At 56.5% G+C, this 25,073-nt stretch overlaps 3 protein-coding genes across 3 annotated transcripts in view; 1 reads left to right on the top strand and 2 right to left on the bottom strand.

Annotated features, from left to right (window-relative positions):
* XKR7 (XK related 7) lies at window positions 1-7,228 on the bottom strand. The gene is given in 4 exon segments (XM_035343752.1): window positions 1-715; window positions 717-1,351; window positions 1,524-1,723; window positions 6,780-7,228. Coding segments are annotated over 4 exon segments (1,602 nt in total). The 3' UTR covers window positions 1-397.
* PDRG1 (p53 and DNA damage regulated 1) lies at window positions 7,212-13,783 on the top strand. The gene is made up of 6 exons (XM_035343759.1): window positions 7,212-7,376; window positions 12,156-12,254; window positions 12,362-12,437; window positions 12,558-12,632; window positions 12,962-13,042; window positions 13,362-13,783. Exons 1-6 carry the CDS (start codon window positions 7,227-7,229, stop codon window positions 13,442-13,444), a joined length of 564 nt encoding a protein of 187 aa, XP_035199650.1. The 5' UTR covers window positions 7,212-7,226; the 3' UTR covers window positions 13,445-13,783.
* Window positions 13,784-14,259: 476 nt separating this feature from the next.
* The window catches only part of TTLL9 (tubulin tyrosine ligase like 9), an 11,365-nt gene continuing 551 nt past the window's right edge, over window positions 14,260-25,073 (bottom strand). Inside the window, exons 3-13 of the mRNA XM_035344160.1 lie at window positions 24,674-24,785; window positions 23,331-23,516; window positions 21,407-21,475; window positions 21,017-21,107; window positions 20,520-20,560; window positions 20,322-20,433; window positions 19,448-19,506; window positions 18,416-18,612; window positions 16,619-16,732; window positions 16,011-16,132; window positions 14,260-15,459 (exon numbers count right to left, since the gene is read on the bottom strand). Of these exons, the coding sequence (XP_035200051.1) occupies window positions 15,389-15,459; window positions 16,011-16,132; window positions 16,619-16,732; window positions 18,416-18,612; window positions 19,448-19,506; window positions 20,322-20,433; window positions 20,520-20,560; window positions 21,017-21,107; window positions 21,407-21,475; window positions 23,331-23,516; window positions 24,674-24,785 (1,174 nt within the window). The 3' untranslated portion in view covers window positions 14,260-15,388. The remainder of the gene's footprint in view (window positions 15,460-16,010; window positions 16,133-16,618; window positions 16,733-18,415; window positions 18,613-19,447; window positions 19,507-20,321; window positions 20,434-20,519; window positions 20,561-21,016; window positions 21,108-21,406; window positions 21,476-23,330; window positions 23,517-24,673; window positions 24,786-25,073) is intronic.

The following is a 25,073-nucleotide window of genomic DNA, read 5'->3' as shown; positions in this document are numbered from 1 at the left end:
ATATCCCCTGTGCCATGCCCCACCGCGCCCAAAGCCCCTCACCGGAGCGGGGCACCCACCACCCCTGAGCCCCGGGGCGCCCCGCGGTCCCCACCCGGTGCCGCCGACCTGGCCAGCCCGGCCGGGAGCCGGGCGCTGCGGGGCTCAGGCACAGGTGAGGTATTTTGGCAAGGACAAGCCCCCGGCGCAGAGCCGGGTGGGACGAGGAGCTGGGTCACAGGAGGGCGGCGTGGGGGGGGGGGGGGAGGATAGCACCAAGGGACCTCACCGGCCCCTGCCCGCGGGGGCGCTCGGCGCGGTCACCCCTCGGCGCCGGTGAACCGAAAAGAAAGGCAAAACGCTGCGAAGAGATGGGACAGCCCGGCCGGGGAGGCGCCACGGCGGCCCCGCGCCCACCCTACACGGTGGTCTCGTACTCCAGGAGCTCCTGGGAAACGCCGGCGGTGCGGTACTGCAGGCGCGGGGTGGTCGGGGAGGCGTACTCCAGCGCCAGGATGGTCTTCCGCAGGCGCCGGTCGATGAAGTGGGCGTCCCAGGCCGGGTACTTCTTCCTGGGCAGGTCTATGCGGATGACGGGGCCCTCTGTCCGCGGGGCGCGGGCGGCCGGCGGCGGCGGGGCGCAGGGCCGCACCTGAAAGACGGGCACGCAGCTGTCCCGGTCCCCCGGCACCCCTTCCCGTTCCCCCCCTGTAGTCCGCGGCAGCGAGCGGGGGGGGGCTGGTGACGGCGTCCGCGGGGGACCCCGGCGCCGGTGCCGGCTGCTGCCGGAAAATGCAGCCCCCGGCGTGGGGGCCAAACATGGGGCCGTTGGGGTGCAAGAGGCAGTAGTAGATGAACATGAAGAAGATGCCGAGGGCGAAGCTGGAACTGACCACGCAGACGAGGATTAAGGCGTGGAAGTCGGACGTGGTCTCGCGGTTGTAGTAGAGGAACCAGAGGACGGTGAGGGCAGCGTTCTCGGACAGCGTGATGACGTAGTAGATGCACATGCGGTAGCGGCTCCGTCCCTCCTTGACGTTGAACCAGCAGAAGATGTAGATGATGCCCACCACCATGTTGTAGATGATCTCCTCCCACTTGGACATGCAGAAGTCCGTCTCGCCCTGGATGATCCAGAAGGTCATGATGCACCAGTGGGTGACGATGAAGATGCCGAAGTAGAGCTGGAACACGGAGGCGAAGAGGGCGAAGGCGATGGCGCGGGCGGCGATGGTGAAGAGGTGCCACAGGATCTGCACGATGGCCCCCTTGTAGGACATGGGCATCTTGTCCTCCCGCGAGTCCCGCAGCACCTTCTGGTAGGAGGCGATCATCCACGCCAGGGAGACGAGCGAGGCCGAAGCCGAGAGCCCTGCGGGCACAGAGCGCGGAGCGGGCGGTGAGAGCGGGGTCGAGGGCGGCAGGGGGACACGGGGCTGGGGCCGAGGGGGTTGACGTGGCCACTGTTGGTGGGGTCCCAGCACCCCGGGCCCCTCCAGCCCCTTCCCCAGCCGTGGGGGCCGGTCGGAGGGGGCTGTGCCTACCTTGCAGCGGCTCAATGCTGTTCTGCTGCACCATGATGCTGAGCTGCAGCACGAGCTGGGGCGCGCTCTTCAGGAAGGTCTCCAGCAGGCGCAGCATGCTGATGTCCGCGCTCTCGAACATCATCCGCCAGTAGAAGTGGCGGCGGCGGTGCTCGGCCTGCCAGCGGCTCTGCAGCCCCAGGTACAGCGTGCGGAGGTACCTGCGCAAGGGAGGGCAGGGGCGTGAGGACGGCCCCTGCCACATTCTGTGCCAGGCATGCCCCGGGGCTGCCACCGCCCTGCTCCAGCACGGCATTTCCCCTCCCATCAGAGGCCGTGGGAATCCTCCTGCCACCGAGGCGCAGGGCAGCGGGGTGCTGTGCACGTCCCTGTGCTGCCCCAGGAGGCTCCACATGGGGCCCCAAGAGGCTGGGGAAGGGCAGCTTGTGCCATGCCAGCTCAGCACCCGCTCCCCTGCACCCTCTCTCCCCCTGCAGGGTCCGGTTCCTGCCCCCAGATGGGGACCTCAGCCCGTGGCCCCGCTCTTCATCCCCAGGAGCATTTCAGGTGCCCCGGTCCCAGCCCACCGGCTGTGCCCCAAAGGGGATATTTTCGCCCCGGCCGGCGCCCAGCCCCCCCTGCCTCCCCCTGCCCCAGGCGGGCGGTGGTAGAGGAAGGAGGGAGCAGGAGGGACCAGCTGGTCGTGTGGGGTGCCCGCGGGGAGCCCCCGTCCGCCTGTGCTGGTGCTGCCTCGGCTCTTGGCACGGCCGCAGGCACGGGCACGCGCCGGCCCCGGCCATCTGGTCAGCGGCCGGGGGTCAGCGGAGCTGCGCGTGGCACCGACGCATGCACCGGCTGAGTCACCGGGGACCCCTTCCCGCGGCACTGGGCCAGCTCCAGCAGCCACAGGGCGCAGGGAAATGCTCCTTGTCCTAAGGAGGGGACACGGGGCCGGGCGCGCAGGGTGTCCCCGAGCTGCCGTGCCCGGGCAGAGCCGCCTCCGCCGGCCGCTCCGCACCGACCGCGCACAGGTTTGGGGGGAGAGGAGGGAGACGGATGACTACGAAAGCAGAAAGATTAAGGAAAAGGAAGTCAGGCCGTAAAGCTTCCTCCCAACCTAGTAAAACTGCCATGCAAACTGATGGCCTTTGCATCAGATCCATAAAACGCTGTCAGCCGACTCCATTAGCCCGTGAGTGCCGGGAGAAGCCCTGAGCCCAGCACTTTCGGCTCATCCAGCAGCAGGAAGGAGGCAGGAGCCGGCCCTGCTCCCGGGGACATCTCAGGGCCTCCCGCACCCGAGCTCCTGAGCCCCTCCTGCGGCCGGTGCGGGGCGGGGGGCCGCACAGCCCGGAGACGTGGTGGGGGCCGTCAGCTGGCACCACCACGGCCCCCCCCAGCCACCCCGCTGCCGCTGCCATCTGCTCCTGCCCCAGGCAGCCCCGCTCACAGCCGCAGCGGGCAGGAGGGGAGGGCAGCACCCGGTGACCCCACGGAGCTCCTGGTGCCGCTCGGCAGGGAGGGGGCACCGGGCATCCACGGGGCATCGGCTCCAGCACCCTGCCGGGCTGCCCCCAGCGTCCTCCCGCCTGGATCATGCGAAGCCAGGGCAGCCCGAGGGCCCTGGTGAGGCCGGGGCTCAGCCGGGTTGATTTCAGGCTTCCCATCTGGCTTCCCCCTCTCTGCAGCCCCGCTCCGTATGGCTCCTTCTGCAGCCTCCTTTCTCTGGAGGGGAGCCCAGCGCCGGGCAGCAGCGGCCGCATCCCGCTGGGCTGTGCCGCGAGTCAGCGCTGGAAAGGGCTCGGGTGGCCAAGCAGGGCAGCAGGGACAGAGGGAGGCCGGGTGGGGGAAGGAAGCTGGGCTCCACCAGCAGCTCGGGGACACGACCGGCGTCACCAGCAGCTCCGTGTGCCCCAGCAGCCCACGGTCCCACCAAAACCCTCTCTGCTCAGCATGCAGGGGACAGCAGAGCCGTGTCCCGGCGTGGTGAGGCTGGAAAAGCACAGATCCACGCCGGGGGAACACGCTGGCAAGGACCAAAGACGCTTTCCCACACGATGTCCCCAGCGAGGCCGGTGGAGCCCCCGGCCGCCCGGCACCACCTGCCCCATCCATCCCTCCCGGAGAGCCTCGCAAAGACCTTCTGAGCACTGGCAGCCACACAAAGACATCCCTGTCAGCAAACGACGTGATTTTAGTACTTCCAGCCCAATTTCACAGTGTGCCAACTGCTGCCCAGTGCTGCCCCACGACCCCGCAGGCTCCTGGTCCCCGCTTTTTTCTCTGCCTTAACATAAAAGCAGGAGCCACGACCGTGCACGTCTCCTGCGTGCGTGGTTCCCGGCTCCTCGGCACTCAACAAGTGACCCTCGGCCTCCCCCGCTTTTGGCGGGGCTCAATTATTCTCCCATCTCGCTGTCAGCTCCGTAGATCTCATTAAAATGAGATTTCGTCTCCCATCACGTTGCCAGAACGAAATGTTGGTTGTTATTTGTGATGCGCTCGGTCACGGGGTTTGTGTTTCAGCCCAGGCAAATATCCCCGCGTGCTCTGACGGAGCACCGCCAGGTTTTTATGAACCGAGCGCAGCAGCAGCTGCACGAGAAACCCAGAATCAATTACCTTAAAAAAAAAAAAAATCATTTAATTTTCAAAAAACTGATGACGAGGCAGAAACCAACAGAGAGAGCTCTTCGGGCTAATTACTGCCTCCTTTGTATTAAAAACGCCCAATCTAACAAAAATCTCCACCGAGGGCTGGGGCAGGGCAGCAGCACCGTTTGCTCGCCCCCAGCCCCGCAGCGCAACGCGGGTCCTGGTGGCTCAGCTCCAGCCATCGGTCACCCCCGCGCCCCTCGTCACCGACCGGGTGCCCAGTGCTCGGGGATCACCCCTGGGAAATGCCCACGGCCGCTCTGCCGGGCAGCGCTGCCCCGACACCGTCCCTGCGGCTGCCTCCGGACCCCAAGCTCTGGGAGAAAAGAGGTGCGAGGAGAAAAGGCAGGCCCTGGCACAACCAGTGCCACCAGTCATCGTCCTCGGGAGAAGGAGCCGGAGGGAGCCAGCAGCCCAAGAGCAGAGTGCAATTTTCCCGAGAGGTAATTTGGGGTGTCATCCCGTAATCCTTTATTTAAGCAAGGAGAGGATTGCTCTCCTGCTGCCGCCATCCTAATGCATGGCACATCCCGCAAACCCGGAGAGCCCCGTGTGACACGGACGTCACGCCAGCACATGGAGGAGGGCCCCCGTGTCCCTCCTTCCCCGCGCATCCCCGGCTGCCAACCCGCGGGGCGATGCGGGGACCAGCCCCTCGCCCGCTCCCGGTGTTGTCACCGCAAAGGAGACCAGGTCCCCGCGGACCTCCCTTCCCGTCGGTGTTTCTGCACGTGGCGAAAAAGCTGCTGACCTTCTGCGAACAGAGCGGGTGAGAGTTCCTGAGCTGCCGAACCCCAGCAGGCGCGCGGGGAGGCTCCGTCCCGCGGGGCTGGGACCAGCAGCCCCCGGCCAGCACCCGCGGGGAGCATCCTGCTGTCCCGCTGGCTGCGAGCACACGTTCCTGCCGCCGACACGTCTCCAGAGGGCACCCACGGCAGCACGTTTACGTGCGCATGGTGAAGGCGCGGATTACAGCTGCCTTCCAGGAATTCTCGATTCTCGCCGCAGCTTTAATCTGGGACGGTCTCGAGGTCGGTGCTCGGAGCTAGCACGCCTGTGCGCCCGGGAAGCTGCCGCAATTGTGTGAGCTGGGGCTCCTGGCTGGAGCGCAGCTGGGGCCGGCGCTGCGCAGCGATCGATCCTGTAGGGTGAGAGCTGCCGAGGGAATCGAGGCTGCCCAGGCCAGGGCCGTGCAGATAAATCAGGGAAGGGGGAGGTGTTTGGCAAGGGGCTCAGCAGGGCCCCAGCACCCTGGCCAGGGAAAAGCCTTCCCTGCGCATGCAGTATTTATTCGGTTATAATTCAGCACTTCTTAAACTGTCACATCCACCTGCACCGCGTCCGGCCCCACTAATGGGTTTAGCAAACTGCATTTAACCGGTCACCCGAGCAAACCCCAAATCCCGAGATTCGGAAGAGCCTCAGCTGCAGCCTGCGCCCGGCACGTCCTGGAGGGTCGGTGCCGAGTTCCCGCTTTAATTGGCTTAAGAGCCTCCGCGGCGCAGCAGGCAGGAGACCCGGGAGCAAAACCCCGAGCACAGCACGGCCCCGGCTCAGGCCAGGCCCCGGCAATGACCCGCGGGGCCCTGGGGCTGCTGCAGGGGGCTCAGCAGCCAGCGGCCCTGGGAGCCCCGTCCTCTCCCTCCCCAGCACACAAAGGCCGGGCTCGCACCCATCCTGGGGCTCGCACCCATCCTGCCCCCACCGAGAGCTGCCGTGGGGCAGAACAGAGCGGGGGGGTGGCAGTGCGAGGGGATGGAAGGGGCAGGAGCCTCCCTGGCACGGCGCACGGTGCACCGCGGAACGAAGTTAGTGCTCCCCGGAGCATCCCAAGCAAAGCAGCAGCAAAGCGCGTGCAGGCAACAAGAAGGACTGGAGCAGTCTCTGTGCTACAGTAGCTCGTGAGGGGAAGCAGCGCCGAAGGAGGCCCGGGGAGCGTGGCTTTGCTCAGGGCATTGTTTCAGGAATTTGCCATTGTCTCCGCTCCCTCCCAGCCTCCCCAGGAGCCAGCTCCATTACAGCGCCGAGGAGGGAGCGGCACCGCTCCGTCGCGCAGGGGAGGAAGGTGCTCAGAGGGAAACCATCCTGCCGACAGACCCCAGCCCGGGCTGCTGGAGGGTTTGCAGAGCTGCAGGCAAAGGGGCTCGAGCTGCTCAGGACCTGCCTGCCGCTCGCCCTCCCTGCCCAGCCTCAGGCCCGGGAAAAGGGGCAGGCAGCAGCAACGCAGTCCCCGGGGGAGGCTGGGGCACAAACTCCCCCCTTACACCCCCAGCCGACTGCAAGCAAGGAGCCTGGGGACGCGCCTGGAGGAGGCTCTGAGCCAGGGGTGCTTGGGGCTGCCAGGAGCACCCCCACACCCCCAGGATAAGGCCACAGCGGGCCTGTGCCAGCAGCGGGGCTGCGGGCTCCCAGTGCCAGCTCCTGCCCACGGCCACCCGCACCCCCAGCCTGGCTCTGCCGGGGGCTCCCTCCCCCCTGCCCCTCCTGCTGTGGCTGCACAGGATCGATCCCACGCCCACCCCAGCTGCCGGGGCCCCTGCTGAACCTTCCCACCCTCACCTACATCCCCCCCGTGCCCCCCCCCCCCCCTGCCCCCCCCCTCTCACCCCAGCCCCCCCGTACCTCCAGACCTGCCCCAGCTGCAGCAGGTGGATGCAGCCCTGCAGCAGCCAGACGCAGAGGCGGCAGCAGCCGCGGGGGCCGCGGGCGCTGTCCTTGGTGCTGCCGGCGCTGCCCTTGGTGCCGGCGGCGAAGTCGTAGACGAACCACCTGAAGCTGAGCAGCTGCACCACGAGCGAGGGCAGCAGCACGAAGAGCAGCGTCAGCCCGAACCACCACCGCTGCCCCCGCACGTAGTAGTGGGCCGCCAGCCACAGGTCCGAGGCGCCGTCCGCGAAGCAGACGAGCAGAGCGCCCAGCACCCAGCAGCCGTCCCGCAGCCGGTACCGCCGCGACGGGGGGGCCGCGACCCCCGCCCGCCGCCCTCCGCCGCCGCCGCCGCCGCCGCCGCCGTCCCCGGGGCTCTCCAAGCGCACGGCCGGGCCGCCGCCGCCGTCCGACTTCGCGGCCATGTTGCGGGGAGAGGAGGAGAAAGGAGGGAGCGGGGGAGACTTCCGGGGGGAGGACGGCACCGACGAGCCCGCCCCGGCAGCACCCGCCCCCGCCGGCCTCGCCCCGAGCCCGCCGCACCGGTACCGGCACCGGGAACGGGCGCCGGGAACCGGCACCGGCACCGCCCCCCTCCGGGAACGCCTCCTTCCCCCCCCCCCACCCCCCTCCTTCCAGAGGCACCGGCAGGGCCTTCCTCCGCTCGCCCCCCACCCCGGGATGGGCACCCGGTACCCCCCGGTCCGGTCCCGGTTCCCCGCCCGCCGGAGCCGCCCGGTCCCCGCCGAGCCCCCGCGGCGGCCGGGGGAGCTGCGCGGTGCCAGCGGGAGCAGCCCCCGGCACGGCCCAGCCCCCGGGACGGCCCCACGGAACGGGGAGGGTCGGGGGGGGGGGGTGGGCACACGGGGGTGCGGTGCCTCTGCTACCCCAGCGCGGGGACGTGGGGACATGGGGACATCAAGGGACATGGGGACACCACAGGGACACGGGGATACGGGGATGCCAAGGGACACGGGGATACGGGGACATGGGGACACCAAGGGACATGGGGACATGGGGATGCCAAGGGACACGGAGACATGGGGACACTAAGGGACATGGGGACACCACAGGGACACAGGGACATCCCAGGGACACGGGGACACCACAGGGACACAGGGACATGGGGACACCAAGGGATACAAGGACACGGGGACACCAAGGGACATGGGGACATGGGGACACGGGGACAGCACAGGGATATGGGGACATGGGGACACCATGGGGACACCAAGGGACACGAGGACGCAAAGGGACATTTGGACACCAAAGGACACGGTGACACCACAGGGATGCAGGGACACCACAAGGACACAGCCACCAGGCTCCTGCCCAAGGCCACCAGACCCCTACCAGGGCAGCCCGAGGGAGGGAAGGGGGGAGCCGCTGGGGCTGTCCCCCCCCTCCCCAGCCAGGACCTGCCGGACCCGAGCCCTGCTTCGGAAGGAGGGACCCAGCTCTGGGAAATCCCACGCGGAGCCACACGAAGGTGAAGTGCCGAGGCCTCCGGGCAGACCGTGGGCACCGATCCTGCCCCGCTCCTCGGCCCCGCTCCATTCGCTGCCCACCACCGCTCAGTGCCAGCAGCGCCAAGGGACCCAGGAGGGAGGGAAAGGGCTTTTTGCTCCCTTGCAGGGCGTCTCCAGGGAGGGTGAGCGCATGAAGGCAGCTGCCTCCTTACGGCAGCCCCGGCCCAGAGGACAGACCCCCACTTGCTGCATGCAACCCCCCAAGGCTCGCCCCGGCTGCGTGCGGAGGAACCGAACGCGTGGACGGAGCCCACGGCGGGCACGCCGCAGCATGCAGCGAGGGGGAGCCTGGTTTATCCCAGAAAACGTGGCCAACTTCCCAAGTCCGCCTTGTGCAGCAGTGAGGGGATCAGCCTGAAGCTGGGCAGGGTCTGGGTGCCTGGTGCGTGAAGCAAGGGAGAGGGCTGGGGGAGGAAGGCGTTCGTCAGCCCGAGGGAGCAGAGTCAGGCCCTCCGCGAGGCTCCCAGTGCTGCATGTATTAGCATGGGTAATGTGACTTAAATGCCTAACCTTGAGATGCTCCTGACAGATCCCCTCCGCAAATGCCTGCCTGGGGGAGGGGACGCTCCCAGCATCCCGGAGCCAGAAGAAAGGAGCCCGGTGGGGCCGCTCAGCGCCAGGGCTCCTCCAGAGGGAGGGCTCCACGGGCCTGAGCCTGCTGCAACGAGGGGGATCTGAGTGCTGCTGGGCACCCCCAGCCCCGAGGAGCCTGTCCTCGCTGGGCGATTTGTGCCACAACCCATGGGTGATGGTGGGCACAGCCCCAGGGCGAGGGGATGGGGAAACCAGGGGGGGAAAGGAGCTGCCTTCCTCCTCGGATCCCGAAACGCCCCCTCCAAAAGTGGAGTTGAATGTCCAGAGTCTGAAGACACGGTGACTGTGGCTGGATGTCTGATTTATCTTAACAACAGACCCTGGCAGTCACAGGGAAAAAATGAGAAAAAAAAAAAAAAAACTATAAACATCCCCGAAGCCTTCCCATGCAGCTGTCAGCAGGCAGGCAGGGAGGGTTTCTAGCTGCATAAATAAAAGTGCTGCAAGGAAAAAAAGAAAGAAAAAAAAAAAAAAAAAGAAAGGAACACGCTGAAACCCAAACCTTCTCTTTGCACAGCAATATACAGAGTGATGCAAACCAGCCCGTGGCAGCGGGCGGGTGGCTGCTCGCTCTGGCTGCACAGTTTCCCAGGAGGGCACATAAACATGCAATCAATCCAAATGGGCCTCCGGTCTCCGGGCTGAGTCCAGCTTCCAAGCAAGCGGCTTGCCCGTGGCGCCGGATCCAGGAGGAGGAAGGTCGCGATGATTTGTGGCTGGCTCAGAGCCTGGCTCAGGAGAGGCCTGCAGAGCGCGGCACCGGCAGCCGCTGCTGCCCTGGGATCGTTCTCCAGGTGCCCAGGGCTTTGCTGTGCCTCCTGCCGCAGCAGGCTTGGCCGCAGCTCCCCACACGCCTGTGCTGAGCTGTGCCCCCCGCATCCGAACAGCCCTGGTGAAATCGTGCCTGCATTTCGGTGTGTGCTGGCAACCAGCACGGCCTGCCGCAGAGATGGTCACTGAGCATCTCTCGCTGCTGCCAGGACATGGTAGAGCATCCCCACCCCATCCCGATCTCACCCCATCCCCATCCCCATCCCATCCCATCCCCATCCCCATCCCATCCCCATCCCATCCCATCCCATCCCACCCCCATCCCATCCCATCCCATCCCATCCCCACAGGGGATCCCCTGCTACCCATGGAGCTTTTTGTCACTGCTCTGAGAAGTGCGTGTCCCCGGGAGGTAAATCCATCTCCAGCTCTAGTCATGCTCCCAGCACACAGGAAAATCAGGCACGCTGCCTTCTGATCCCATCAAAGCACTGAGGATCAAATGCTGCCTTCGCGCCAGGCAGAAAGCTGGAGCTGGTTGCTCTGCGGTGGATGCTGCGGTGTGAGGCTGCAGGGGCAGGGCAGGTCCTTGCCCCACGCCCCACGCGTGCCGTGCCCTCTGCAGCTGACCCAGCGCCCACATCGCACGGGGACTCCGCAGGAGCAAACGCTGGGGCTGTGGATGGGGAGCAGCTGGCTCCCAATCCAGCCCTGAAATCTCCAGCCGGCAGCCCCCACCAAAGGGAGTGTTTTTCAGCTTTGGCATTTAGCCCCAATCCTGCTGGTTCTTTTGGTTGATGTCAGGAAAAAATCCAAACCAAGCCTGAATCACTCCCATCCCGGCCAGGATGCTGTGCATAAGTGCTCATTTCCATCACTTCGCTGGGAGCCTTCTTATTTTAGCACATGCTGCCGCAGACTGAGATCTCTCCAGTTAACTGCAACAAACGACCTTATGCGATTAGGGCCAGTAATCTTCCAATCTGGTTAATCTTCCTCCGGGGATTATTTGCACACAAAGTGTGGTGACCACCGGCCAGCCACCGCCTTGCGCCCCTGTCCCCATCCCCTGCGACCACCCCACTTGTCCCGGCGGTGCCCTGAGGCACTGGATGCCACCGCACCCACCTCGGGGCATCCCTCAGAGCACGTTTCCACCTCGCAGCCCACCAGGGCCGTGAGCCTGGCACTCTGCTCAGCTGTTATCAGCATTTCCATGCGCCCAGCACCGCAGCTCTCCAGGCTCCGCAGTGGCACCTCCCAGCACAAAGGACTCCCCTGGCTGCGGATCTGCTGGTCTGGGCTCCGAGTCACACCGAGTCATCCACCGAGTCACAGAACCATCGAATACCTCGGGTTGGAAGGGACCCACCAGGAGTCCCACTCCTGGCTCCGCACGGGACCACCCAAAGCCAGACCCCGTGTCTGAGCGCTGTCCAAATGCTCCTTGAACTCCAGCAGCTCGGTGCTGGGACCTGGGCAGCCTGTGCAGTGCCCGACCACCTCTGGGTGCAGAGCCTTCCCCTAACACCCGCTTGACCCTCCCCTGCCGCAGCTCCGTGCCGTTCCCTCGGGTCCTGTCCCTCCCTAACAGCTTTGTCCTCAGCTTTGCCGAGCAGAGCAGGACCCCTTCCCTTGGCCAGCAGCCGTGCCGTGCCTGAGGCACCAAGGCAGGGCTGGCCCTCCTGGCTGCTGGGGTCAGCTCGCTGCCCGATGGGTCCCCATGCCACAGCAGCAGCGGGGACCTTGGAAGGGTGGGAAGGAGGCGGTGGAAGCCCTTGGCCTGGAGATGCTTGGCCTGGAGATCCCTCGCCTGGAGGGCTGAGGGAGCTGGGGTTGTTCAGCCTGGAGCAGAGGAAGCTCAGGGGCGACCTTATGGCTCCCTACAGATACTTTAAAGGAGGCTGTAGCGAGGTGGGGGTCGGTCTGTTCTCCCACCTGCCTGGTGACAGGACGAGGGGGAATGGGCTAAAGTTGCACCAGGGGAGGTTGGAGATTAGGAAGAACTTCTTTACTGAACGGGTTGTTAGGCACTGGAATGGGCTGCCCAGGGAAGTGGTTGAGTCTAAATATCTCCAGGGAGGTATTTAAGAGACGTTTACATGTAGAGCTTATGGTTTAGTGGAGGACTCGTTAGTGTTGGGTCAGAGGTTGGACTCGGTGGTCTTGGAGGTCTCTTCCAACCTAGGTGATTCTGGGATTCTGTCCCTGCCCTGCAGGTCCCCGGCCTGGAGACCCTTGGCCTGGAGACCCTCGTCCTCCTTGGCCTGCAGGTCCCTGTCGCGGCGGTCCCCGGCCCGGCGGCCCTTCCCCTAGCGAGGCGCCGAGCTCCGGGCTCCGCTCCCGGCCCGGTCCCGCTGCGGCCGCGCGGGGGCGCGCTGCGGCCCGGCCCCTCCGGGCGCGGAACTCGGGAACGCGGCCGCGGCCTCCGCCGGGCGGGGAGCGGGGACGGAGCGGGCCGGGGCCGGCGGGCATGGCGAGGGACCCGGCCTTCGTGCTGCGATACCTGGCCGAGGTGGAGGAGCTGGCTGAGGACGTGCTGGCGGCGCGGCAGCAGGTACGGCCCGGTACGGTACGGGCCGGTACAGCACGGTACGGCCCGGTAAGGCCCGGCCCGGCCCGGCAAGGCCCGGCTGAGGCCGCCTCTCTCCCCTCCCTCCGCAGATCGTGGACCTGGACGTGAAACGCAACCGAAACCGCGAGGCTCTGCGGGCGTTGCACAAGGACCCGGAGCCCGACGGTGAGGCCCGGCCCCGAGCCCTGCCCGGTGCCGGCGGCGAGCAGCGGCGCGAGGGGACGGCTGGCACTGCGGGGGCAGCGGCTCTCTGCTGAGCCCCTTCTTGTCTCTCTCCCCCCGCAGGAAAAGCCATGGTGTGCTTCGGGAACATGTTCGTCGAGCTCCCGAAGTCCCGCACCAAGGAGATGATGCAGAAGGGTACGGAGGCCCCGATGGGGCTGGAGATGAGCAGAGCGATGCTTTTGTGCGGTGCTGGGTGCCCAGAAGTGCTTACTGAGGCTGGCCGCTGCCATCGCCCCGCTGCCGTCACCCCGCTGCCCCTGGCAGGGCCTCAGGGCACGTTTTGGCTCGAGGCTGCGGGCACTGGGGGCTGAGGTGGGACCTGGAGGTTCAGGAACGTGGCTCAGGAAGGGCCCCTCCTGCCCCCAGGTCTGCACTTCAGCACTGAGCGTCCCGCAGGTTGTGTGTTGTTTCTGTGCAAACTCCAGAGCCCTCAGTCCTCCTTATCCCTGTCCCCCTTTTCTCAGATCAGGAACATCTGGATGAGGAGATAAACAAGCTGCGGAAGGAGCTGCGCGTCAAGGTCAACCGTCTCTATGAAGCTCAAGGTAAACGCTCCTGTTCTTGAACCCTACAGGGAGCGTCTGAGAGCAGACATCAGGAGGAGATTCCAGATACTCGAGGTCTGGAGGCTCCTGGGGCCCCTTTTCCTCTCACTTTGCAACTCCTTCCCTGTTCCAGCAATATCATGCTGCTTTTGCTAGGAAGCTGTCATGCAGTAGCTGAATGTACTCCCAAAGCACATGGGGGAACCCTGCGTCAGCTTCCAGTGCTGCCATTGCCCTCCCCACAATTCCCAGAACAGTTTAATGGGGGCTACTTAACTTACTTTATAGCAAAACCCTGATTTTCTGCACGTTCTCACAGGTAAAGCTGAGCTGAAGGGATTTAACCTGAACCCCATGACCGCAGAGGAAATGAAACTCATCAATCGCATACTGGAAGGTTGAGGCGGTGGTGCCATCGCTGGGGCTGTTTGCAAACCCCACTCAACGTGCTGTGTTCAGGCTGTCACTCGCGGCACTCGCTCTCTGTCAGCCATAGCCTCAAAGACTTCAGAACACCTGTGTTGCTGGAGCCTCTCTCAGGTGGTTGACTGAGCAGACACAGGGAAACATTTGGCTCCTCAGCTGCAGCTCCTCTGGCTCCAAACCCTTCCTGCTCCTTGCTGGGGACTGGGTGGCGGAGCAGTGCAGAGGCAGTGCTGGAACACAGGCGCATTCATGGCCTCTGACTAACACCCTCTTGCAAGTGGGATTATTAAAATCAGAGCTGTGGGACATTCCTAACTGTGCGTGTGTGTTTTCAGATTTGTGTGTGAGAGCTTCTGTAGTTTGGCTTCAGAGCTAGGAACAGGAGTAGGAGGAATTGTAAATCCACAGCGTGCCCAAAGCATAGAAGAGCTGTGTGTGCCTGTGGTATTAAAACAAAGTGAAACTGTGCGCCTGAAGCATGTCAGGAATCTCCTTAAAGAGGTATAGGGATGGACAGAAGGCAGCATCCTTCTAGTCTCCCTGGGAAAACACATTCTGTTGTCATGTTGAGAGGCAAGAGAACACAGAAAGTGAGGCTTTCAAAAACAAGATGAAGGGTTAAAATGTACGTACATTAACAAAACCTGCAGCTGAAGGAGGGCTGACCTAGGGCTATTCACTGGGCCTGTCCAGCTGACATGACCAAGGATTTCTTCAAAGGCTTTAAGATTTGTCTTCTGTACTACCTTCTTTAGTCTGAACTTTCTACCTCACTACAAGTTAAGACCTTATTAAGTTTTTGAAAAATTTAATCATAATTAGGAATGGACTACAGTGATTTTTTTTTTGGTACAGGAAACCATCTGTCCTTTCTTTTCCAAACTTCTGTAAAGACTGTCTTTAATATAAATTAAGGACTTAAAGACATTGCACTTGTCCCTGTTTCACTGTCTCTCCAGCTAGCTCACCTGTTCTGTCAAACCTAACACAAAGCTGGATCTGACTCTGCCCTCGCTGTGCCTTTCTGCAGCTTTTGCACAGCCCTGCAGGACTCCACACAGCACCACTCTTTTCCTGGCTCCATGACCCACCTTCCAGCACAGCAGGTTAGAGGTGTGGCCTCCAGGCAGCCCTGCATTGCCTTGTCTAGTTCCACACGCACTTCAAATTATGCAGAATTCAAAAAAGTAATCCCATCGGACTCATTAAAACTGAGGGATTGCTCATTTTTAAAGTCTATAAAGCCAACTTCCAGTTATTTGATCTACGTTTTAAGATTCTGCAGCTAACACAACATAGCTTAAGTGCTCAACTGCAAGAAGCAAGGCTGTCCACGCTTCAGGCACAGAAATTAAGAGTAACATCAGCTTATCCGATCTGTCTTACCAGTAGCTTTTCAGAAAGCTGCATCTCTTCTGGAGGTGAATGGCAGCACCCTGCCAAGTGCCTGTGTTGTAACTACGCTCTTACATAACCTGTGTAGTACAGCCAGGAAATGTCTCCTTAACATGTGATGGCAGGGTTATTTTTACAGTATCATGGCAACAGGTTTTATGGTCTGACATGTTTCCATAGTAGTAGCAGCAGAAGGATCAGGTGCCCGCCTTCCTTAAAAGCTTTGTTTTGCTATGCAGAATGTGTTGAGCTGCTTTATTTTCTCACCGTCTGCATAGGTTGCAGGTGGGCAGCTGAGAAGCCAGCATCGCTTGTGTCTTGTGTCAGCCATTATGAAATATTTTATTCAAGCCTGTTGCAGCCTCCCAGCTGGGGAGCCCTTAGGAAACAAGGTCGGCAGTCTTGTGCTGAGGCAGCCATGTCCAGAGAGGAATGGGAACTGCTGCTGCATGAGATGAGGAAGAGAGGGAGAGACACCACAAACTTCGCCTATGGTGATCTCCCAGCCCAGGCTTGGTATCGGCCTTACGCTGTCTGCTGTGCGGAGAGAGTCCTGAAAAGCTGCTTCAGTTGTTGCTTCCTGTCATTATAGCAGCCTGCAATGAAAACACCAACGGGAGTTGCACATGACCTTACTCTTCAAGCCTGTGAAGGGCAAGGTAATTGCTGTAGTCGTGCTTTATTAGTTAGAAACTACAGGCAGCGATGATTGTATGCACACTGAGCACTACAAAATAAACTTCAGATACATTAGCCTCTTGGAAGTACGACTTCAGAATCCATGTACTACTTCACAGCAGTAAGATACACAGCTGGCTTTAGGGGAGTGCTTAGTGAATGGTTACCACGATGACCATAGAGCAGATTTTCAGCACAACTGACATGAAAAAACTCTGCAGTGACTTAAAACTTGAGAAGCAGGGCTATAAACAAAGTTGTTCCCCTACACTTATGTGCTTGTTTTCAACAGTGCTTCTGCAGTCTGGTTGCTTACATCCGCTTTTGGAAGATGTTTGTTCCTTTTGGACCCTTAATCTCAGAGTCCACACTCCCCGTTCTCTTGTTCTCAAGTGCAAGGTGCGTGCTCTCCTCTTGTTGAGGAGAGGATGTGAGTAGGGCACCCGGCCAGCGCTGGGTGAGTACGTACCTAAATGCGTGTTTGCCATGAAGTTCCCATTCAGCGGGGTACCCAGGTTTCCATCTCCGCTGACAGGCCCGTCGTTCCATATCAGATCAAAGCCTCCAACACGCTTCTCCTTCCCTGTCAGCCTACAACATCAAATACACGAACTGAAGTACCTGAGTAATGATTATCTGTCTGTGCACGGGAGTAAACTCCCTGTCAGAGACAAAGCCAAACAGCTGAAAGCAGTGGACATCTTTCTACTATTAATATCCGAGGTTAGCACAGTTGTAAAGTCAATCACAAAGTGATGCAGGACAAGCTTCTTGGAACAGATTGCTCCAGAAGCAATAGGTGTGGGAGGCACAATGCAGAAGAAACTGAAAGAGTTCTTGTGCAAGTCCCAGCTCTAACACTGACTTAATGCCCTTTGCAGCCCTGGGCTGTTTTGTTTTCCCCACTGAAGTGGCAGCAGGCTTGCTTGCTTTGTTCCGTTTCTGGAAATCAGTTATTTAACAGTTATAAAGCTTAGAGCATTACAATCGGTCGCCAAGACCAGACAGGACAGAAACAGACCACCCGTTTCACACATTAATAAAAGCCTTTAGAAGGTAATAAGCATCTCTGCCCACCTGCCTTCCATGTCCACAATATGAAGCGTGTCTTTGAGAAGATGACACTTGAGCTCATAGTCTTCCTGGCTACTGGCAACAAGGGAAGGTGAAGCATTTACCTCCAGAAGCCAGCTGAGGAGATAAGACAAGAGTAACTTAGGGGCAAACAGGCAGTTTTGCCAGTGGTTCATCTAACAGAAGCGTCCATCTGCAATAACCCTCCTGCCTGCTAGCAGGATAATAAGTGTGAAGCAATAGGAAATCTAACCCCAAATCTCTTTACCGCACACCGAGCCAAAGAACATTCTGAGCTTATTGCAAAGTTTCTATTCCTGTTCTCAATAGTAATAAAGAAAAAATCCCTCTAGCATCCAGAAAGTCATGCAAGTTAAAACCAAACTCTGGATGAAGCAGCAAGCACTGAGGGTAATTCACAGAATAAGCACTAACCCGTTTCTGGTGGAAGAATGCAAATGTGTCCTGGGAACAGTTTGCTAGCACAACAGCGTTCAAATAGCTCTCCTACGAGAGCCAAGTAAACATGGCAAAAAGCAGCAGTGGCCTCTAAGCGCTGTAACATCAGTGGCTTCTATTCCGATTCACCCCTTGGATTTGTTTCCTGACGAACTGAAGTCACTCCAGCTGTTCCTGTGCATGCTGCCTGAGCAGTAATTCGGTTTTAGGTTATGAACAGAGCAGACTGTACAAATCAGAGCTACCAGGACCACAGCTGAGCCGCATTTACTCGCTCATTTGAGATAAAGCTGTCCCCAGTGGCACTACATGAAATACTAGGCTGATGCTGACAGGACCCAGGGCTGTAACAGGTATGGCAGCTACTGTGTGTTGTAAGAGGAAACAGTTTAAAAGAAGTAAATACACTTCATAAGAGAACACCATCAACATAAGTCATATCTGAGGGACATTTCCTTACCTATGGTACTATTTGCATTTTATATGATTCAGGCTGAAAGAATTACCCAATTTAGTTGTCATTTCTGAAGCAGTGCTTGCTGTTTCTATTTTTCTCAACTCGCGTAATGACAAAACAGTTGCGCTTTCAGGTTCCTGCTGTTGCAATACTTGGGTTGCATACGGAGCAGATAAAAATCTGAGAATTTCAGCTGAACCTTTAGTCATGTTTTTCACTTAGTGCATAAAAGCTGTATTTAAAGATATCTAGAGTCAATTTATGTTTTCAGGTTTTGGGGGAGGAGGGGTTGTATGGTTGTTTTAAACATCCTCAGCTCCTGTGAAGCCTCTTTTTCCTCCACAATTAACAAAAGGCATCTCTTCCAGTTGGGGTCTCCCTTTTAGCCCGTGTACCACAGGCACAGGGGACGTTTTAGTGCTAGCAGCCTAATGGTGCTGGCTGGGGGTTTATCATCGCCAACAGGACACCGCTGCTCATGTATATTGCATCAGAAGAGATGATGGTAACCCTCCCATCTCCGGCAATTGCTGTGATACACTGATACTTAGGGGGAAACATCACAGAAATAACCAAATTAGCAGGTTTCCACAAAACAGTGCCAGAGATCCGACAGACAGACTCACATGGTGCTGATCCCAGCTAACACACCCTGACACTCTGAGCAAAACCAGCTGTATTCCTTCTGTATTTCAGCTTCCTGTGCTTAAAACAATTCAGACCTCTCCATGCTTCGCTTGCAGTTCCTGGACTGGCTCACTCGTAGCCAGCCTGCAAGCAGCTATCTATGCAGAAGACAGAAGCATCTCGAGGTGTCCCCACCATCACAGGGAAAGCAGCTGGCCTGCTACTCTAATCCCTTTTATGTTCATTAACACCCTTACGGTTTCAGATCCCGATCGATCAAGATGTCATAGCCGTAGAGCTCAAAGCAATGCTTGTCACTGATAATCACTTTCTGAACACTCTGGAGGCTCTTGATGAAAATGTTGTCCATATCCGCGAAGAGAACTTCCACCGATCCTGCTCCATGCTTGGCAGTCAAGTACTGCCTGAGCTGCTGAATCATCCACTTGCAGCCCTGAGACATCCAAACACAATTATACAAAGCTGTTCACAATGGATGAACACACATTTTATCTGCATGATTTTCAGACATCACTCCATAATCTCTACAGCCAAGCAAGAATTCTGAGTAAAAACCCCAGAGAGCAGAAGGCAAGGGCCACTGACCCCACACTGCAGTTAAGCAATTCAAGCTTTATTGTGCAGCTAAAAGGGAAAAAAAAAAAGTCTCCAGGTCCCCATCAGAAGTTCCCCAACAGCAAATCACCATCTTGTCTTCTGTCAGGGTACTGCAGACACCCTCCTTTCCATACAGATGAGAGATTTATAGGAGGGAATACACTATAAAAATGGGAAGTTCAACACAATCCTCTATTACTCTCAAATGTCAACCCTCATCTCAGATTCAGTAGGAATCTGACATCTCATTTAAGATTATTTTCTCTTTCAGCTGCCAGCTCTTGAGACACGAGGCTTAAGAGTGACAGTTGCGTGCAGCAATGTTAACCTTGTTGTATCGCTGAGGTCTTAGAAATGAAGGGCTAAGCGATAAGCTATCTACAGCTCAGAAGAGTTCTAAGCAGAAAGCTATTAAAGTCAAACACATCAGCCTTGTAGATGAGCAGACGGCTGCAATGCAATAGTTAAAGCAGAACGCTCGCCCAGCCTCTCTCCTATCAATGAAATCACATTTATGGGTGTCTGGAGACAAGGCAGCACATTTAAGTGGCTGCCGCACATGTCCACAGCATGGCAGCTGGCATGATGAGGTCAGCTCGCTCGCATCTGCCAGCAGAGCCCAAATGGCAGGCATCAGGGGAGCAGTCTGCAGACAACACACGCTTGCTCACCTTCTCGGGATCATAATCAGGAGCAGTCTTTTGCACTGCCACATTGGTGAGATGAACATCTGGCATAACGCAGAGATAAGGATCAAAGACACACAGACGCTGAACAAGCAAATGCTGAATTTTACTCTACACCATCCTCCTTTGCCTCGGTACCAATTAATTATCCTCCCTGTCAGCCACCTGAGCTTATATACAGCACTGCATGGTATCTTACTAACAATTGCGGGAAAAAATAAAAAAGAGCAGTCACTTTCCAAATAGCACTCTCAAAAGAGTGACGGCCCTGAACAAGCCATGTACCTCCTGGCTGGAACGAAGCTCTTCATGCAAGTGTGCCTCCAGGCCCCAGTGCACTCCCACCCAAGACTGCCTGCTGTACCCCCATCCTGGTACGGCTTTGGGTCGCTCAGAGCACGCTTGAACTCTGCTGAACTTTCACTGAGAGATGTGATGGATTTTCCTGCCTCCTAAGCCATCAAATTAAGACGTGTTAATCAAGTAAAAGCTATCAAACTCAATACAGTAACAAGCGTGACACACAGGAAATCAAATACTTCTATCCCGTGAATCACTCTGTCCTTCCATTCTCTGAAGCTAAGGGAGAAGAAAGGCTGCCAAAATTCAACCACTAACAATAAAACCAGGACTGACATTTCAGCATGGGTTCCTAGCTGATCTGTCAAACTGACATTTCCCATGATCCGGTGACACCAGCCTTCCAGTGAAAAAAAGACAGGAGAAACAGAATAACAGTGGCAACAACAGGACAGGAGAACCCCGTAGGTGTTTGCAGGTGTCAACAGTGACAAGGTTCATCTGATGTATCTACTACCAAGCAGTAAAATTGCACATTTCTTTTCTTATCCCTCCTCACCACACACCCAGACAGGTAGGATACAGTGATCATCTATGCTATTCAGAGTGAATCGTGTGTTGGAAAAGCGAGCAAATCCATCTCTGTATAACCAGGCCTTCAGTGGGATGTACTGGGAGAAAAGGAAAGGAACAACTGAGCACTGAGGAAAAAATCCAGGTTTGATGCAAGAATTTAATAACAGTGGCTTGCACTTACGGATGTCACTAGAACATAAACTCTCAAGTCAAACTTTCGACCTACAAAGAACAGAAAAATATTGCAATGCAGTTGTTGATGCTGCTACCTACAAGTACCCAATATCAGTTTATATCTAAATAAGCACGTAAAGGTAAAGGGTTGAAAATCATACTTTTTTTTAAAAAAAAAAAACACTTCGGAACTTTGTGAACATTCATCTAATATTTCAAACACTAGTAGGACCACTATTCCAGGTCAATGACTATCCACAAGTTTCTGGAAAAATAATGCAAAGCTTCAGCAAGCATCCCTTTGCATTCTTTTGATGAATATTTGGGCACGCGCGCTCATGATATAGTGATCTGTCTCAAGAGTGACAGCACACTTATTCTTAACATGTTATGTGTTGAACTAGTCCCGGTGGTTGTTCACCGAGTCACTTCTACTTTCTCACAAGCCTTTCCACAGCCAATTAGTTACCACACCACAGACAGAGGCTTAGAGGGGCATCTTACCTCCTATTAGGTATGGATTTTCAATATATTGCTGGGCTACGTAAGTTTCTATTTGTGTTTCATCTTTCTGCTCATCTGTGCGGACACCATCCTGGGAGAGAAACAAAATGCAGTTTCCCCTTTCAAGAAACTGTTTTTCCACCACCTTTCCCCATATATGCTCAGGTTTTTTGAGAGCTCTGTCTCCATTTAAGAGTCAGGTTCCTGATAAAGCATCCAACGATTTGGGAAAACCCCCTGTAAGAAGCTTTGTTGTCACTCAGGGGAACAGCAAAGGAATGTTGCAGAGGAGGACAGAACAAATCATTGGCAAAAACAGGGGATGGAAAAAATAGAAAGAGAACAAAATTCCAGCTGGGCACTGCCTAAAGAGAGGACAGTTTTTCTCACCTTCTTCCAGTCGATGATATCCTTCAGTTTTCGGAACAGGAAGATTCCTTTACCTTGAGACCTGCCAACCTACAGCACGGAGAAGCAGTTACTTGCTTTCATGTTAGGATTTCCTGCTGTTCCCCAGAGTTTCAGCATAGCAGCCCTGCATAACCTGATTCATCATCTGTTTGTATGCAAGCGTATTTATTTAATGTTCTGGGGACAGGGAGAAAACGAAGGGATCCACCAACAGCTCTCAAGTGCTAAATGCTCAGATTACAAGTGTTAGGAGAATTCCTGGTGGAAAGGGCAAAGCAGGCAGACAGCCTATGGGGAAGTTCCATAGTAACGAACAAACAACTCTGTCACATGCTTGCAGAAATATAAGTAACACAACATATGTTGTTGGGAATTTTTAAGTCACACTTGAAATTTGTGTATGCTACAGAACTTAATTAAACAGGAAAGTCATGAAAGATGTCAGAGAACTACGGCAAGCAAGAGCAGAACAAACCTGAAGACAGCCTAGTTTGTGCTACATATTAAAAGCAAGTTAAAAGTGGCCTGGATAAGCCACCCAAGAAGCAAGACTCCCCAGAACACCTTCAAAAGTCCAGATTCCTGCAGTCCCGGGATCTGGCACCATGCACGTCCTGACCTACGGTACTCAAGCGTGGGAGTAGGCAGGCCAAGACATCACTACGTGGGGCTGCTCAAGAGCACAGACCGACAGAACGAGCACCAGAGTTATTTTTAGTCGTTTGTGAGCTTCTTTTCATATATCCTTGTTTACTGTATGCTGTTTTTTTCACCATTTTAATTGAGGTTGTGGGCATAAAAATCAGCTTAATATAAGGTTTTCTATTGACAATTAACACATTCCCATTTGCAGAGTTGGATAATCACTAGCTGCTCTCCTCCTGGCTGTAATTCACGTGTTAGTTTGCATAATTACCTCCCATTCTCTTCTCAGAAGCATGCCCTTACTGATGGCTCTGACTCGCAGCTACAGCAAGTTGTCCTGTCCCAACCTTCTTGCCAGACCTACTGCACAAAGCAACGTGCTCATCCTCTCGCAGTCCCACAGATACTCATGATGTTACACAGCTTGAATCAACTGGCAGAAGCAAGACATTTCTCAGCTTCACATTGTAATTTGTAAAGGAAATACGACAATTTTTTCTCGGTTCCCAAGGACGCTGGCTGGGTTGGAAGTTGCTTCAATCAGCGCAGTTCCACGCAGCCGTAAGATTTGTGGGACAAATTTGATTCAGAGCATGAGGCTACACTTCAGGTCTCTAACTGCAGAGCATAAAAAAATGCTCATGCCAACCAAATCCACCCCAATTTACACTCCAGGCTGCTCGTGGAGTTTCCTGTCATCCTAAGAACGTTAAGAGATTAAAGTCCACTCAGTAAGTTGGCTGGATTTACAAGGGCTGACATCTAATGTAGCAGGATTTCCTTGAAACCAAACAGATGTTTTCATAGCTCCATCTTTAGGAGCTGCCTTAAAATACTGCTTAACCAGAAGCCCGATTAGACAGCTGCCCTACATACACACGCACCTTCTTGTCCACCTGCAGCTGAACTGGAATATTTCAGAGCATGAACTTGGCCGTAACCCCATAGCAACAATCCCTAAGAGCACAACCTGTTCCTACACACAAAAATCCTGGGCTTTATACCTTCACCACTGAGTTAACTTCGGCTCTAAAAATAAAATGAGCTGCTTTTTAGCTGCTGAAGTAAATTGTGACACAAAAAGCAGTGTTTTGGTAGTACATGTTGGCCAGGAAACTGGACAGAAGCGTTGCTGCTCCTAGCCACCTTGCTACATGCCATTATTCCTGTGGATTTCCTGCATATTTTCCTCTCCTTCCACAGGATGAAGGCATCCATTCATCTCTGTCTCACTTTCCTCAGAGGAACATGCACTTACCGGTTTCATTATCCAAGTGGTGCCAGGCTTCTTGCGAAATTCTTCCACAAACAAGTGGTATTCTGAAGGCATTTCAAACGTCTTCGGAAAAAAGTCACATTTTGCTGCCTCAAGCTTTCCTGCTTCTCTTTCTAACTGCTTCCGAAACCTCTTCAGGTTCTTCACCAAGTAGTTCTTCCGACTCAGCTGGGTAGAAAGAGAAATATAAGGTTAGGTACAACAGATGCTCATACAGCCTGACTCACTTTCATTGCCCTTGAGGTGTTTCTGGTGACATCTGGGGAATCAACTGCACCACATATGCCTCAGGAAAAAAATAAACAAACGTGGAAATCGTTGAGAACTGCTTTTGCTTTGTGGCAGAGAAGGCTTGATTTCAATTTTTATTTAATTTCTGCACAAACAGAGGGAAGCTAGAACAGAGCAGGTTTTACAACCCATGTTTTACCATTTCTAACGTAACCTTTCAGTGCAGTCAGCACACTCATTTCCAGCAGACAGCCCTGTTCAGAACTGCCCACACCGACAGCTGTAATCACGTCTGCAGGCAGGCTTAACCCAAACCACTGCAGCCCCACCGCTCCCCAGATTGCTGCCCGTGGCACCATCAGCTGAGCTGGAAGTATATCGGCTCCTGAACTGCTGCAGGTTACAGACAAGCGTTACAAACCACTGTCAGTCCCCATTTATGCTAACACTGGTGAGCATGAAGGCTCAGAACAGATGCACATCCTGCTCAGCAGCCCTTACTGCTGAAATGAAGTCAGCATCCATGAGAGGACGGGGGGCAGACCTCTGAGATGGTAAGTTTTAGCTGCTGCAACTAAAATCTGCTTGTAAATACAAATAAGGTTCCCCCAAAATACTGCCCTTTTGGAGGAACTGTTGCAATGCACCAGCCTTAGATTTACGTAGGGTAAAAGCTCTCTTTCACTGGGCAAATGAGAACACGTATGTCCAATCCTAACACATGGGAATTGCAGGAGATCCCACTTGGAAATGTGTCAGGAAACTCACCTACAAAGAGGAAGGGCTGTATTTTTAAGCAGATCCCCTAACACAACTGGTTTTGTAATTTTCAAGAGTCACGGACTTGCCGGTGCTTACTGAATTGGGGACAGGGTAAAGCAAGGTGTCAGGATCCTGAGCAGAGCCCTGCCCGGGACAGAGGGATGTTGACACATTCTGAAGGTTTATCAGAGCTGCAAGAGAAGCCAGTTTTCATGGTGGAAAACATTACCAGGTATTTCCAGTCATAACCACTTCTCATGGAAACTTACTGACAAGTTAAAAATACCTCCTCAAAGCCTCCTAGTTTCACTCCACCTTCGAGGGGTTCTTACCTCATAGTGATTGCGAAAGTGGCAGATGCGAACATGCTCCTCCATGTACGTGTGGTCAAAATTCTCCCGAAGCCAACTGACATCACACCAGAGAAAATCCCACTCCTCCTCGCTGGGGAGGAAGGCCCCATGCAGAAAGCACCGCGCTTACCCGGGGTCACCACCACCCACAGCCACCTCTCCTCCCTGCACCCCCTACATCAGGGAAAAGCTGCTCGGGCAGGGGGCATCCTCCCCATCTTTAAAGTCAGAAGGGGAGAAATTTCAGGATTCCCACCCCCAGGCCTGCCTCAGCCTACACAAGCAGGCACAACCTAGGGAGCACTATGGGGCTGCTTTGGGCCAGGCACCCAGCCGGGCCCCGGGGGACCCCCCCAGCCGGGCCCCGGGGGACCCCCCC

Source organism: Oxyura jamaicensis, chromosome 20, assembly GCF_011077185.1.
Source record: "Oxyura jamaicensis isolate SHBP4307 breed ruddy duck chromosome 20, BPBGC_Ojam_1.0, whole genome shotgun sequence".
Lineage (NCBI taxonomy): Eukaryota > Metazoa > Chordata > Aves > Anseriformes > Anatidae > Oxyura > Oxyura jamaicensis.
The sequence above is the reverse complement of the archived record's forward strand: the minus strand, read 5'-3'. Positions and strand labels throughout refer to the sequence as shown.

What these genes read in the sequence shown, in the direction of transcription:
- PDRG1 (XM_035343759.1), top strand. Translation starts at nt 7,227, where the DNA reads ATGTTGCGGGGAGAGGAGGAGAAAGGAGGGAGCGGGGGAGACTTCCGG. An exon ending in TGCTGGCGGCGCGGCAGCAG is followed by an intron (nt 12,255 to 12,361) that starts GTACGGCCCGGT and finishes CTCCCTCCGCAG; the next exon opens with ATCGTGGACCTGGACGTGAA. An exon ending in CCGTCTCTATGAAGCTCAAG is followed by an intron (nt 13,043 to 13,361) that starts GTAAACGCTCCT and finishes ACGTTCTCACAG; the next exon opens with GTAAAGCTGAGCTGAAGGGA.